Source organism: Lepidochelys kempii, chromosome 7 (assembly GCF_965140265.1).
Source record: "Lepidochelys kempii isolate rLepKem1 chromosome 7, rLepKem1.hap2, whole genome shotgun sequence".
Taxonomy (NCBI): domain Eukaryota; kingdom Metazoa; phylum Chordata; order Testudines; family Cheloniidae; genus Lepidochelys; species Lepidochelys kempii.
Window position 1 is genome coordinate 72,092,788 of NC_133262.1, and position 16,338 is coordinate 72,109,125.

The 16,338-nt window shown below is 38.2% G+C and overlaps 1 protein-coding gene across 1 annotated transcript; it reads right to left on the reverse strand.

Moving 5' to 3' along the window:
• Positions 1-264: 264 nt before the first annotated feature.
• On the reverse strand, positions 265-15,704 carry LRIT1 (leucine rich repeat, Ig-like and transmembrane domains 1). The gene is made up of 4 exons (XM_073354765.1): positions 15,583-15,704; positions 11,135-11,601; positions 4,199-4,504; positions 265-1,520 (listed from the first exon to the last, which is right to left on the reverse strand). Exons 1-4 carry the CDS (start codon positions 15,702-15,704, stop codon positions 508-510), a joined length of 1,908 nt encoding a protein of 635 aa, XP_073210866.1. The 3' UTR covers positions 265-507.
• Positions 15,705-16,338: the final 634 nt, after the last annotated feature.

Here is a 16,338-nt window from a genome sequence, read left to right on the forward strand (position 1 = left end):
ACACAAGCTTTTAATTGTTTGGGGAGCACCAAATGAGTCTATGAATCTTCACAACATTTGTAGTTAAATTTCTATTACCATTAGAAACAACTTCATTGTTTGTCATTCTAAAGCAATTCAGCATAGTTGATATTAAAATATTTAGTGTACAACAAGCCGGATATGCAAGCAACAATATACAAGAACGTTTTTGACAACATTGCTTAATATTTTCATATTCAATTAGACAACTTCATTTTGACAAAGGAACAATATCACAGGGGAATTTAGGAACAATCACAGAAATCTTTTGCATCTATCTGATTAGATGCAACTCAGCAAATAAAACTGTGCAAAATGTTCCAAAAGAGTGGAGTATAACCAGTCTTCTCACATTGCTCTCTTGAACATGCTGGGATACATATTGACCTGCAACAGCATGTACTGGTGCCTGATCTACAGGGTAAAGAGTCATATGCATTTGTGTGTGCATGTGGGTTGAACATGCCAACAATTAGCCTAGTAATATCAGCAAAAGTACTCATTGGGTTGCCCTTCTGTCTTTGGTATTGCTTCTGAGTCCTCGCTTGATCGTGCAGACAGCAGCCTGTTAGACTCATCTGGGGTGTCTCTAGTCAAGTATTCTCCTTCCAATCCTTTAGTTTTGGCCCCTGGAGACAGACTTTCAAATGTGACATAGGACTCCTGAACTTCCTTGGGCTTCCGCACTAAGCATTTTTTGCAGCGCCTTTTCAATGCCCCACAGCAGACCACTAGGGTCAGAGGCACAGCAATGACACAGGCCACACTGATCACCACTACATTAATGAGTTTTTGGGTTCCACCGGCACTGGCAACTTCATCTGTGGAAAATATGATGCATTGCTCCTTCCTGGGGATCAGCCCTTTCACACAGACACACACTATGTATTTGGTCTTTGGCATCAGCCCATCAATGGTGATCTTAGTCTTACCTGGCTCCACACTGATTCTGCGCATTTCCCTTTCTCCAAAAATGGCATAAAGGACACTGAATATGGTTGTGTTCTTTGCCTGAGGAGCTTTCCAGGCCAATGAGACACTTTGATCCATGTCTCCTATCACTCTGACAGACCTCACTATACGTTCTGGCTCCTGTTGACCAGTGGGTAGACTTGATAGAAGATTTCTTGGGTTGTTATTCTGCTCCTTAACCATATTCTGTGCCTCATTCTGGAACCCTAGATTCTCTTCTGTGTTAACACGGACTGGTCTGGCACCTAATGTAGGTGAAGTTGAGGTTGTGATAACGTACCTAGCCACCAGCTTATCATTGTAAGCAGCTGCTTCCATCCCGCTCACCTTCCCATTCCATACTCCTTTAGAGTTAGCATTAGAGTCATCAGTGCCTTCAGAATCAGTGATGATGAGGGATATGAAAGCCTCTGTAGCCCCTAGGAAGTTCTTTGCTTTACAAATGTACTCTCCAGAATCCAGAAAAGAGACTACAGGCAAGCCTAGAATAGACCAGCTCATTCCATCACTAGAAATTTCCTGGTGCACTGAAAAAAAAAAAACCCAAACATGGATATAATATAAAATATTAAGAAGATGGATTCAGCAAAATTACTATTATACATAGCAGAATGATCATTTTTGTTAACCAAAATATGAAATCAAAATAAACCTAATGAAAGGATATTGGCTGTTAGCTACTGTCAAGATCACTTTAGTTGATCTAGTTCATCCATACACCCTCTTCCAAAAAATATGATGGAATTTTTTCAGGGCAAAGCTAGAATTGGAAAATAAGCTAGGAAAGATTTCCCCATCCTTAAAAAATACCATGTATATAAAACACTGCAAGCATGTTCATGAATGAGAGTGAAGAAAGTTGTGTTTGGAAGAGTCGATATAATTTTTTTACTTATGATTCACATGAAAGAAAATCACTGCTCAAGAGTAGACTGTCTTTCAAGATGAACATATGGTAGCTCCTAGAATGAATAAACAAGAGACAAATGGCTGGGAAATAATATGTTGTTTGCTGTAGAATTAAGATGAGTATCCCATGTTACATACTGAGAACCTTACAAAAATCCAATCATGTTAAGATCCAGCCTTTTGGAGAAGGAATCTTGCTAATAGAAATTGAATCAAACCAACCAAACAAAATATTGAAGGCTTATGGGTTAAGAATTCATTGAGTGTGGAGGTTCAGCAGAAAACAATTTCCAATCTTCCTGTGACCATACAATACTCTTACAGCTAGAATGAGAGCAATTTTTCCTTTCATTCTTTCAGAAAAGTTAATATTTCAAGCAGTCATATTATAGTGCTCATGAGGAAATTCCATCATTGAGAGGTACTGTATTTTTTCAGACAACTCTTCACTGAAAGGTGGTAACGCCATGTTTAATGCGGCACAAAATATATCAATCTTGACTGTAGCTAGAGTAAACTTAACATAGGCTTTCTAGAATGCATTCATTATTTTGCAGGAAGGGACTTTTTGTTTGTCTGTTTTTAATGTAGGAGGCATGTTTTCAGCATGATATGAAGGCATTATCATTGGTAGCAGTTGCACTACGTCATGCACAGCAGAGTAATGGCTTCTGAAGATCACAAAAAAGGTCTTCTCTTAGAAGTTGTTCTACAGCTGTGGAAAAAAAAAGTATATCTGTTCCCTGTATCTATGGCATTGAAGAATCTCATAACACTTTAAGGACACAACACAATTCTATTCATTTTGTTTAGATCTTATAAGAAAATTATTTAATAGGCTGTTTAACTTTCTGAACTTGCACCCTTGGGAGAAATCCTGGCTTCCGTGACATGAATAACAAAACCCCTGTGACTTGAATGAGTCTAGAAATTCACCCTTCATTTCCAGGTTCTGGAAGATCTGTGCCCACCCACATGGCAAGGGAATATTTCTTGTTGTTCTCTTTAGAGACTAATTCTGAATTCAGATGGCATCAGATCCAGCCTTTCTTGTGAAAGGAAAGATCACCATGATGGGGGGCATTTAAAGGGAACAATGACTGTCTTGAAGAATCCCCATTTTAAGGGAGAAAAGCATTCAAAGTAGAGGTGATCTGAATTTTTCCAATGGAATGTTTTTCCACTGGAAAATGCCAGTTCATCAAAAGTGAAATGTTTGCAGAAATAATGTTGATTTCAATGCAACTGTATTTTTAAAAAAATGGATGGGGGTGGGGAGAGAAGCATTTTGACCTTTTTGAAACGGAAAAATCAATTTTCCATTTTGAAAGGACTTTTTTCAATATTATATCTTTTTTTTTTAATAAAAGTCAAAATCAGAATGAAACATTTCAACCAACTCAAAATAAATTCTGGGGAAGAGGGGTTGTTTTGCAGGAAATATTGAAATGTGATAATTTCTGTCATTTTGAAATGGAAAAAAGTCAAAATTGAAGATTTCTCTGAGAAATGAAAAATTTTGTTCCGACCCAACTCCAATTGAAAGTCATTTTAATTTTGCGGGTGAGACTTAATGAGACACTGTATTACATACTTTACAATCTTGCTTATTGCATATGCTTTCAGTTACCTTTAGGAGTTTAGTGACTTTTTTCCTCTTAGTATTTGTTCCATTATCTTACCAGGGATTTTATTATTCCTCCAGTCTTCCTGTCACCTGTAAATTTGATCTTAGTTGAATTGACATCAAGGAAACATCTGGCAGAGATTTATTAACTGTTTTGATAGCAGTTCAACACTGCAGACATGCGAAAGCACACAATGGAGCCAGGGCAAGCCCACAACTAGTTTTTTAGGAAGACTGTTTAATACGTAATTAAAACTAATTTTAAAGTGCCTCTTATTTCAGCTTCACCATTGTGATGCAAATAGGTGTGCAAATCACCTAAAAGTACTTTGCAGAGAACAGCTTGAGATCCACTATTGCAGTGCATTTGTTGTGCAATAAAGAAAACATAACATGCTTCATATCATAGTTTATTATATAAACATTAATATATTCACACTGAAGTGTGGGTTAGTTGTATGAGTCTTCAGAGGAAAAACATAAATGCTGTAGAGAGTTACAATGTTAACATTCTCCTCTTTCTAGCCTCCTATTTTCTTATTCAGCAGGAGGCATATACAGTAGTTCTATTTACTTCGAAGAGCTGAAGCTGATATTTGCTCCAGGGTGTGCAGAAAACACAAGCCTATTTTCCAATCACACAGTGTGAAATAAAGAGCCAGAACCCACCTGTGCCATTGAGTTGATTACCATCAGCCCGTCTCCAGCTGAGTTCAGGAATAGGCACCCCAGTAGTACCACACCGCAGTAACACAGTGCTACCCAGTATGGTCTTCACCTTGGCTACAGAAGTATGTACAACAGGGCTTTGACATTTTCTTAGTTCGACTTGACTGAAGAAGACTCCAGCAAGACTCCGTGGGGTGAAGCATTTCAGTCTTGGCTCTATAAATGCTATGTTAGGAGACTGGAAGTTTAGGAAATGGACCATTTCATACAGACTGCAGTCACACACCCAAGGATTGTCCTGCAAACCTGTCAAGAGAAATCATGACAGTCAACATTTCCATTGATACTTTCCACTTTATATTCATTAATGGACATGTGGTGACTGCCTTATAGTCTGCTTCCAACTAGGGGCATTTGTGGCCTGGCATACAGAATATAGCCTTGGAGTCCAGAAACCTGGGTCTTAATCCCCATCATATGGCTAGGACCACTCTGAGCCTTACTTACCCCATTGGTGACATGGTGCTAACACAGCTTTATAAACTGTTTTGGCATCGTGGATGAAAAAGTACTATGGCAGTGAAAGTATGATTATCCATGCAATCAAAACAGATTGTTAGGAGGAGAAAACAGCCTTTCCTCAGTTAACATTGGAGTCAGCTTCTATATCTTTGGCTTGAAAAAAATAATTGTCCTGAAAATCACTACATTTATTGTAAAAGCAAAGGAGAGTGTTTGTGTGAAGTTTGAAGAGAATTCATCCTGCTGTTTTTGAGTTGCTCTGTTTTGAAATTTTGACTTTTGTCTAAAGTTTCTTTGTCTCCCTCTAGCTCAACACTGACTATTTGGGTACCGCACCTTCAAATTTTCCACATAGTTATATTTCTTTGGAAACTTGTACACCAACTATATTTGAAGAAATCAAGCAGTTATTAGAGGTTTTGTTTTAAATGGTTGGGAGAGAGACCTTCCTCATTAATTTCAAATGATGTGAATGAGAAATTTTTGCTGTGGCTTCAGTGGGAGCAGGAGCAAGTACTAGGTAAATGTGTGAGCACTTTCCCATCCACTAGCTGGTTGTAGTGTACAAAGAACATATGGCTCCTTTTAAAATTCAGAGAAACCTTCCTTTAGATCAATTAGTAGAGATCTCTGTTTTTAGAGCTATAGAACAAAAGTTCTAGGGCAGGTATTTGTGGTTTGCTATAGAAAGGTGACAACCATTCAATACTGAATGAAACCAGAGTCCCATTGCATGGCTGATTATAACCCCTTTTATATCTCGAAAAGAAAGAAAGATCTTCATGCTTTCACATTATCAATCTCACAGGCAACTCACACATTTCCTGAAAATTTAAATAACTTTAATTTTACTCCTTTTCCAGTTTCACAAGACATCCAGTTTTGATTCATGTCCCTCTGTCTGCCCAAAGAAATCACATTATGCCAAAAACTGTGAAACGTGGGTGGATTTTAACAATATCCCTTCGAAAAAAAATTTAAATATCAAAATCACAATAAAAATAATGCATATCCATGAATCAGTTGTTGTACTGTGATAAATTATGTATTTCTTTACCCTTGAAAAGAGTCATTTGTTTGTTTAAGATGTAGGTAATTTAAGGTTTTGTGTCCTTAACTATTCATTTCTTTGCTTTTAAACACTTGGGCTTGGCAAAGGAAGTGATAGATGTATACATTCTTGTCACTTAAGTACCTTAACTGGTTTTAAAATAAAGTTATTGGGTTTTATTTGCTTTGGAATGAAACATATTTTATTACTCAAAAATGATAATGTTAGAAAAATAATGACTGAGATATTTAAGGGTTCAATTGAAGAAAGCATCCCTAATTCAGGAGAGTAAGCAAGCACATACTTAACCTTAAAATTGATGGGACTTAAACACATGTCTAAAGATAAGGACATGCTGAAGTGCTATCTTGAATTAGAATTGATTGAAGCAGGAGTTTAAATACTTTTGTGAATCAGAGACTAAAGTTGATTACATAAAGTAAAGGCCTTGATCATGCGGTGCAGTGCAGGTGCTACACTGGATTCTGACATAGCCGACCACGGGAGGCTCACCACAGATTAGGCATACCCTCAGGCAGTCTCCTCTCTTCTGCCGGCAACTCAACAAGCTGTCATGGAAGGATGGACATAACGTTCTACTAGCATGCCTTTTGCGTGCAGATGATTCTATACCTGCAGTGGTGCTATGGCCTTGCCTACAGTGACATATTTCATGACATTTCCAAGCATTGCACTGGTGGAAACAGTTTAGGCAGGGCACACGTGTTTTTACCCCAATCTGATCGAACACTACTCAGAGCAGGTCTATCTGACGCAATAATAAACATAGTTTTACCCTGTTTACACTAACACGTCCAGCATTTATACCACATAACCAATGGCACTGCTGGTAGCACATCACTGAGATTCTAATTTAGACACAGCATTGCAGAAATACCAAGGCTTCCAGTGAATAAAATATCTGTGAATGCTACAGTTAGTATAAATGCAGTTCAGATCACGAGCAACTGACATCTCACAGAAATATTAAAGGTTTCAGAGTGGTCGCCGTATTAGTCTATATCAGCAAAAACAACGAGGAGTCCTTGTGGCACCTTAGAGACTAACACATTTATTTGGGCACAAGTTTTCGTGGGCTAAAACTCACTTCATCAGATGCATGGAGTGAAAAATACAGTAAACAGTATATATATTAAAGCACATGAAAAGATGGGAGTTGCCTTACCAAGTGTGGGGGTCAGTGCTAACAAGGCCAATTCAATTAAGGTGAAAGTAGCCTATTCTCAACAGTTGACAAGAAGGGGTGAATATCAGCGGGAAAATTACTAATGAGCCAATGCAAGCAAGGTGGACGTCACCCATTCCCAACAGTTGACAAGAAAGATTAAAAACATTCTGCTGAAGAAGAAATGATGCCTGTCTCATTCCATGCTATCAGTGTTGGGAAGGTGTTTTAAAAGAGTTATGCCTTAGTGGTGGGACGTTTTCTACAAATTTTAAACTAAATACATTAAAACTCAGGGAACGGATGATGAATAGGAGCAGGGGTCTATAAAAAAGAGAGTCCATAAACATTGTCACATTTCTAAACAGATTTATACTGGCTGCACCCATACCCCTTGTGTGTTTGCTGTCTGCAAATGTTTTAGAAAGTTAATTTACTATCAAGAATGTTTAGAAACCTAGCAAAAGTAAGACTGCATTACAGAAGTTAACTGGAATATTCACAGAAGTTAACTTAGTTTTCTGATTCTCAGTCACTTCCTGAAATCAAGCTCTTGATGTATGATCATTATATTTGTCCTCACTGGTCACCTTCACTTTTCCCTTCTGGTTAACGTATCCATATCTGAGAGATATACAAATGTGCTATCTACACAACAGTGAATCCAGTTGTTAGATCAGCTCTGCTATTGTTTTTCTGACCAACATGCACACAGATATTTTTCCGTGAGTTGTGCTAACCAAATCATACTGTATGGACCCCATGGGCAGGCTGCAGTATGGTTTTAAATATGGTCATAGCTTGGTTCTTTAAAAGGCTCTTCTCAAGTTCTTGCAGCTCAGCCCTTGGCTATGGACCACAGATGCCTCCTATGTCTGCATGTATTCCTGGGTTCCTATAACATATAAGGAAATTATCTATTTATCTACTCAGTAAAAAGGACTAATGAAAAATATGATCTAAAACCCATTGTCAATGTGCACTAAAGGTCGAAAAAAGCAAGCAAAATGCCAGAATGCAAAAGGAATGGGATGAAGATACTATAATGCTACAGAGAAAATAAATGGTAGGCCATCACCCAGAATATTATGTTCAATTTGGCCAGGCCTGTCTGGAAAAAAATATAGTAGAAATATGGGCAACAAAATAATTGGACAAGAAAAAACATCCATATGAAGAGATTAGAGATGGAAAAGATTGGGACCCTTGACAGATGTATATAAAATAATGATGGTACAGAGCAGTGGCTTTCAACCTTTTTGGTCCACAACCCGAACAATGGCAAAAGCACAACCCAAACCATGGCATAAGATTTGCCCCACAATCTACCATGCTCCACAATCCTGTGGAATTTAGATCCTGGGTTGATTTTGTGACCATTTTGTGGATTACAGATCATGTGAGAGTGGGGGCAGCTGTTGCTGCTAAAATGAGGGACATCTCACAGAAATATTAAAGGTTTCAGAGTGGTCGCCGTATTAGTCTATATCAGCAAAAACAACGAGGAGTCCTTGTGGCACCTTAGCGACTAACAAATTTATTTGGGCATAAGCTTTCGTGAGCTAAAACTCACTTCGTCAGATGCATGGAGTGAAAAATACAGTAAAAAGTATATATATTAAAGCACATGAAAAGACGGGAGGGAGGATTGCTGCTAGAGAGGTTTGGTGGATGAATAGGCTTGGTGCAGTTGGAGTGGGAATGAGGGACTTTTTCATTCTCTCTCTTTCCCCATATGCACAGCACTCATCTCTGAGTGTTCGGAAGCACTGTTCCAAGGGGCTGTGAAACTGGCTACACAACCTACAGAGAGACAGTTTCTCCTGCCACAGAGCCAGGCCCAGTGTGGGCTGACAGGCAAAAGGGGCCTGAGCAGCTGTCCTGGGGTTAGATCTTTCCTTGAAGTCAGTGGGAGTAAGGATAGTGTTGGAATTAACACCCAGAATGGACCCTGATGGTTCAGAGATGGCTAGATCATCATTCTTATAAGACTATTCCTCCACCCTTCCCATCTCCTTAGTATTGCAATACCTGCAATGCACCAGCTATGACCAGGAACACCTCATTTGCTTATGGGCCTTCCTCGTTCTTGCCTTTGGCAGGGATTTTACAACCCAGAAGGAATAACTTCCACTGACAATCTTTCTCTGGGAGTGAAAATAGGACGTGACCATAAAATACACACTTTTTTCTCTTCTAAACTCACAGTTCAGCCATTTGTTTGATCTCTTGGCAATATTTTCCTTTTTCATTTCAGGACTCAAAGCTCATGTGAGTTTAGTTCAGTAGATATTATGAAAAATTTTTTGCAGTAAAAGTACAAACAAATTAACTGTGGGAAACACTAATTTAATCTCAAATAACCAATTCTATTGTATTTCTATTTTCCAGACAAAGACATTTGGGCTTTGGTGTAGTTGTCCAGACTTCAACTCTCTCTCTCTCTCTCTCTCTCTCTCTCACTTAAGCACCACGCTACTAATGCCTTCACTATTGCCCATCTCCTAGCCCTTCCTGTCTCCTTTTTTCGGAAAGTGATCAAGATTCTTAGCTTCACATTTACTGAATCTATGTATCTGTGTGACACGTGAGCCAATGCAGCAATTGATGATCAACCACACTATCACAAACTACTCCTCAACCCCCTACTCAATTTTGATGCCTCATCCAAGCACTTCTTATACAAAAGAACATCACAAAGCTGACAATGAAAGACATGAATATCTAGAAAGCACTAAGCTGTTTCTAAAGCTATTTTTATTATAACATCCTAAAACCAAAGGCTTTGAAGAGAACTAAAGGGAATGACTGAATCCTTGCTATTCATAGATTTTTATGCGTTCAGTGAGAAAGCCACGGCCAGGAAGGAAACTTAACATGCAGCTGTGCATCTCAATCCCTGAACTAAAATCCACGGACTTCACACACTACAATCACCTGTGTATGTGCACAGAGGGTAAATCTGGAGTGTGGTTTAAGAATCAGTGGGTTGGTCTATGAATTATAGTATGGCTCTACCCCATTATCTCCATATACATTTCTGTGTATGGATTTCTTAAGATCCTGGCACATGCAAACTGTACAGATGATTGTGCAAGGCTATCTTATGTTGGCCAAAGTAACAGCACAAAAGTCCTTCCTAATCAAATGCTATAATAATCCATGAAGTGAAATATGAAGTAAAATTTCCACAAAAAGAGATCTATGCAATATATTGTTATAGCCAACATTCCATAACATGAAAGGGACCATGCAATAGCAAACATGTCTTTTGTTTTGTTAAGAATTTATTTAGCACTTTGCAAAATGCACACAGAAGACACCATTTATTTTTACTAGCTAACCAAACATTAACGAAAGATACTAAAAACTGGCCAGACCACAACTTGATTTTTTCTTTTTAAAATGTGTGGGTTTCTTTTAAGTGTGACCTTTGTGTTAGAAATCAAGCTCCCCATTTATCCACAGAAGAAGATAAGCAGCATTGTAAGCTTCTTCACACTGTGCGGACCACCGCTGGGAATAACTCATGTCCTCCTCAATGAGATTGTCAGCAAGAGTGTGAATTGATGTCAAATATTGTGGTGGTTATGAATGCAATATGGACATAAAGGGTCCCATCCTCAGGAGTAAGCTGAAGTCAGTGTCACTCCATCAGTTTATACTAATTGAGGATATGGTCCATAACCACTTGGAAGACCTAGAGACCACCAATTTAGTTCATGTAGCCTATCAAACAACCAGAAGATGGCAACAACATTGAGTCACCCTGAGATGGATTTAAATAAATGATCTAGAGATAAAACATTCAGAGCCAAACCCCTGAACTTCTCAGTATGCTCGTTGCAGAACTTCATTCTGGGCTACTGCAACTGAGATGGTTCACCAGACAATCATCTGTAACTTTATTTTCTGATTGAAAGCCACCCATCAAAAAATGTCATTCTAGAATTCATGGCTGTTCAGATAGTGTATGAAAAACTGTAGCTGTCCTTACTTTCAACAGGGAATCTCTTAGCCTGCAGGGGGACTATAGGAGCAACAATGTATTTTCATTAAAAATACACTTTCTTGCTAGAGTGAATTAGCAATATTAAAGGTACTGCTCTTGTATGTTACATGTTTGAGATTCATCTCAAGTGCATTCTAATTTGCCCTATTTTTTTAACTCTCTTACCTAAGATGATCTTGGAATTGTCATTGGGGAAGTAAGGAACTACCTGGAGGTTAGCCCAGGTTGAAATAACCTCTTGAGGAAGAGTCATCAGTTTATTGCTAGACAGATCCAGGTAGGTGATGTTCTTGATGTAACGAGCAGCTTCTGCTGGTACTGAGGTGAGTTCATTATTGTGTAAATCCAGCAGCCGTAGCTGGGGCATGTCTGCAAGAACTTCCCATGGAAATAAGATTAAGTCATTCCCATCCAGTCTCAATTCCTGTAACCGGCGGAGACCCCTAAAGGTAATCACACTGACACTAGCCAAAGAATTGTAGGGCATCCAGAGGTATTCCAGGTTACGGAGAGAATGGAAAGCTTCTCCTGGTACTCTCCTGATGGCCGTCTTTTCTATTCGAAGTTTAGATGTATCTCCTGGGATGTTCACAGGGGTGAGTGTCATCTCTGGGTCATTGCACAGGACAGTTCTGATTGGAAAAAACAAATATTAAATTACAAATTAAAAAACAAATATAAAAATTAAATTAAATATTTTGAATTTTTTTTACTTTATTCTAATCTATTATTTGTATGTGCTTTTCTCTTGGTCAGTTCCTTTGTTTTCTTACCAACCATTATACATATATGACTCAGCTATGTAAAAAAAAATATCAAAGCAATTTAGCTACATAGAATCAAATTCAATCTTTTTGTAAATGAATTCAGTGAGTTGCACCTATTTATATTGGGTATGAATCTGGCTCATGAAGTCTTTCTTCTTTTTATTTTTAATTGACTTTCTGAAAATTGTGACCATAATATTCCTGCACTAGAGAGTATGTCAGTACATGTTAAAACACAGTTCACCAGTTGAGCCATCAGAGATTTGGCGAAAGAGCCAAATATTAAACAAGCCTCTCTCAGGTAGGAGTCAGACGTGTTGTGATAACTGATCCTACAAATTTACTCTAATTGTGAGCTCAACTGTGAAAAGTGAATGAAAGTTCATAAGGTGTCACAATTACCTATGACAATCAATGTTGATGGGAAAAGGTGCAAAAAAGAAGCAAAAAGACTGAATTAGTCCAAATAAGAAGGCCTATCAATATAATTCAAGGATTATGTTAAGATCATACTTGGTAAACAAGAAACGTATAGAACTGGAAATCAATGAACCAAAATTGGCATGTTGGAAATTAGGCCTAACTGGTTGACAAAATAAAGAGAGGATGGATTATTCCACCCATTGCCTTTTTGGGACCCTTCTAAAAGAGACTTTGAGGCAGAAAAGGGGAAACTTTTTACCACCACCATGGCTGCAATAGAAGGATTGTTGCCATTACACCAGAACTTGATACTCCAGTGGAGACACTTGGGCATCATTGCTGCACCAACAAGGACCCCAACCTGATACATGTGAGATCTTGCTCTGTTTCCTGCTCCCTCATGTGCTCCTTTCTGTCCCTCACCCATCTTCCTCCTGTCCTCTCTCTTTCAGCTTTTCACCTGACTCTGAAATCAACTGTACTGCACAGCACCAGTCCAGCGAGATGAGATGGTCTATCCAGCTCTGCTCAGCCTGAGAAGGACCAGTGAAGGAGGAGGTCCTGACCAGACCAACCAGATGACGTTCCTGACAGAGGAAGTGAGCCAGGATCCATAGCAATAGCTGTCATGGTTAATCTGTCTGACCAAAGCATCCGTCTGTGACTGACCAGTTGCCCTGAGAATATCAACAAAAGCCGTATTTCCCTCATCTTTACTATCCTATCTCTACTCCCCCTTCTGTGTCTGTCTGTTTTGTCTGAAGTAGGAAAGTGACTATCATTCCCAACTCAGGACTGAGCAACAGAACTATCCCTTTCTTCCCCACCAAAAAGTACTGTTTAACTGAATAAGAGATTTTAACCAATATTCACCGTCTCCAAAAAGGGACTTTGTTACTTTTTGATTAAGCTTGTTTTACATAATCAATTTCAGTTTCAATGTTCTTTACCTTATTTTGAGTCTTGTCCTTTTATCTGTTTCAAATCAATAAATGTGTAACCTTTGGTATGAATTTTATAGTGTGTTCTCCACAGTCCTAAGCAGGCTGAGGTCTCTGTTTACCAAACCCCAAAACTTATTTAAAAATGTTCAGTGTTGGATGGTTTCAGAGTCATGGCAACACCTTTGACTCTTTGGGCCCTTTATTCCATCCAACTGAATATAACAGGGGAACACACATTAAACACTATATGGAATCTCCTGTTCATGAAGTGAAGTCAATTAACCCAACAAAACTCTACTTTGAAATCTGAACTACAGTGAAATCTGTTGGACTGTATAATAGCGGTAGAAGCCACTTCACTTTAAGCATTTGAAAATAGATGAGTCAAAGCACTGGAAATTATTCTGTTGGGGAAAATCCGGCACTGGCTGTAGTGTGAACTAGATGACCTAATTGCTCTTTCCCATCTCTAATTTCTAAAGGCATATCTGAAATCCTTAATCTTTATTTACTTGGGCCTTATACAAGCAAAATTTGACTTTGGCTTTGTAAATGCATGAAATTGTAGATAGCAGTGAGGAAGGGAGAGAGACAGATATCTTAGAAAATACAATACAGAATGCACATCAGTTCGCCTAACGACAAGGGGAAGGGGGGAAAGGCAAATTCTTAACATGAAATAAAGCTTAATTTATAAAAAGTAGCAGAATCAAATAAGCATGTTCCACTTCACATGCTAGAAGAGGTACTATGAGGGAAATGTAATATGATAATCTAAGGACCATCTCCTCATGACTGTGGCTGGTTAATAAATGGAATATAATAAAACCAGATCATTTTTAGCTGAAAGTGATTACTCCTGTACTATAGGGGCAAATAAATAACATAACTAAATTGCTCTTACTAAGTGAGGCTTCCTAGAGTTAAATGTCTTCAAGCTTCTACATAAAATTGTTCATTCACGATAGGTATACAGTATAGTTACTTTCATTTAGTACTTCTACAATGGCATTAAATCTGTGATGGAAGATGCAAACACAACCCCGGGAGGTTGAGGAAAGAAATGCTTCACTTGACTCTCGAACAACAGGGTGCAGTCAAGACTCAGACCAAAACTGATAGAATCTGGAAGAAGGCTCATCCCACCCTCCTTAACTGAGGGTTGGGGGTTCGGGGAAAAACTAAGAACAAAAAGAAGATAATAAGGAGACAGAAAACTCTTCTCAGTAATGCATTTCTTTTCTGTGCATGGCACAGAAGGTTCAATAATATGAGACCCTATTACAACGTAGCAATGTGCACTTATGCTACTGATGATATTTCCAGGTGATACTATTGAGCACTAAACTGTTATTCTGTGTGATAAACCCCTTGTACTACTGGGAACTTGGCTGTTTTTTCACTGAATCATAATATAGAAAAATGACAACAATTATTCACCTTAGGAAATGGTAGACACCACACTTTTTAACATAGCTACCACAAAGTACTACAGTATTTCCCAGTCACTGGAAGGTAATTCCACTACGGCCTCTTTGGGATAGCGTTGATTATTTTTGTTGCATTCCTTCTCAGTAACTACAGGTAATTTGTGTTTCCACTGTACTTCTCACATGGAAAGCTACTGGTGCTACTTCTATTGCACCTGAACGGTCTTGAGGAAAGAAGTCCATTTTACAGACATTCAAAATCTAGGTGACAGTTTTTAATTTCTCTTTGTTGAATTCCTCCATTAGAATCCTGTCTAGAAGAAATATGTACTCCAAAGAAAAAGGGATTGCTTTCTCTCCCTCTCTCTCTTTTTATATTGTGAATATATTGTATAAAAGCTTGTCCTGTTTCCCATTAAGTCAAATAATTGCTTACTTACTACATTTCAACAAAAAGCATCCTCTACTAATATCTTAATTGTATTTCATTCCAAAAAATAAAGAACTGGTCTTTGTTGAGATTTTGTGGAATTGAAATAAACCATTCTCAGATTTTACATTTAATGTATGGAATCTGCCTTTGAGTTTTCTTCTGGTTTGGGGATTGTTTCCTTCTAAAAAAAATCCTCTGATTAAAGGATTCTTAAGTAAATGGAATAGAAGGCAGTACTCCATGCATTTTTGAAAGCACTGTACTAAGCAAGCCTCATTAACTCTTTGAAAGGAGAACAAGGTGGGCTAGAACCTTAAGACATTTTCTGCACATACGAAGTCCAGTATTTTCCATTTTATTCATCTTTCACCATTATACTGATGTTAATTATATTGCTTTTACCCTAGGAGAGAAGATCACCGAATGTTTTTTCTGAAATCAGATTATAGTGTGCTCAGAAGCTAATCCTTCTGCACATAAAGCTGTCGTACAGAATGACTGGGGAAAATAACACACAAAGAAATAACCATGACACAAGCCATGGTTTTTTTTTCCATATATCCTTACAAAGGTGAACACAAAACCTTCCAGATGAAAACAAAGAGAACAAACATACCTTGCTTTTGTTCCTTCATTGACACTATAGAAGGTGCAGCTACATTGGGAAGGGCAAGTGCAGCGAGCTGAAGGCAGTCCTCCAAAAACTAAGCAGCAGACCAAGCCCACAGTGATCCACATTGTTACCTGCACATGAGGACGACTCTCAGATACTAGACAAAGTGAAGGTTTTTCTCTATTGTTTTGTCCAGGGGCTGGTCACATCTTGTTAACTGTCTTTCCATTTCATTCACACAGTGATCTTCCAGCCCTCACTGAATCCATCAGATAAAAAAGGATAGGCAGGGGATTAAGGATGGGGACTTGAGTTATTTTCACGTAGGTGCTTATTGCTTCCGGGAATCACACAGATAAAGCATCTCTTCCCTCAGCGAGCATCATCAATCCTGGATTCCAACAGAAAACCAGTGATTGTTGTGTGGCACAACATAGTCTTTTTGTGATTCTATCAATGACAATATAAATATTACTTTAATAGATGTTACCAGTAACTCACTTTCCTGTAGTGATTTCTTGGATATTTAAAAAGGGTTCCTAGTACTGCAGGAATCTGAGCCACTGAGAATATACAAAAATATGGAAAACTATTTTATTGATTTGGCTTTTCTTTTAAGAAAAAGGACCAACGGTTTAATGATTGATTGATTTTTGCCAGTATGACCAATGTTATAAAACTAAGAATGATACAGTAGCTAGAACTTTAATAAAATATTAAATACATACATTTTCCTGGTGTTTGTCCCAGTGCTAACAC

What these genes read in the sequence shown, in the direction of transcription:
- LRIT1 (XM_073354765.1), bottom strand. Translation starts at nt 15,704, where the DNA reads ATGTGGATCACTGTGGGCTTGGTCTGCTGCTTAGTTTTTGGAGGACTG. An exon ending in CAATTCCAAGATCATCTTAG is followed by an intron (nt 4,505 to 11,134) that starts GTAAGAGAGTTA and finishes TTCTCTTGACAG; the next exon opens with GTTTGCAGGACAATCCTTGG. An exon ending in TAATCAACTCAATGGCACAG is followed by an intron (nt 1,521 to 4,198) that starts GTGGGTTCTGGC and finishes TTTTTTTTTCAG; the next exon opens with TGCACCAGGAAATTTCTAGT.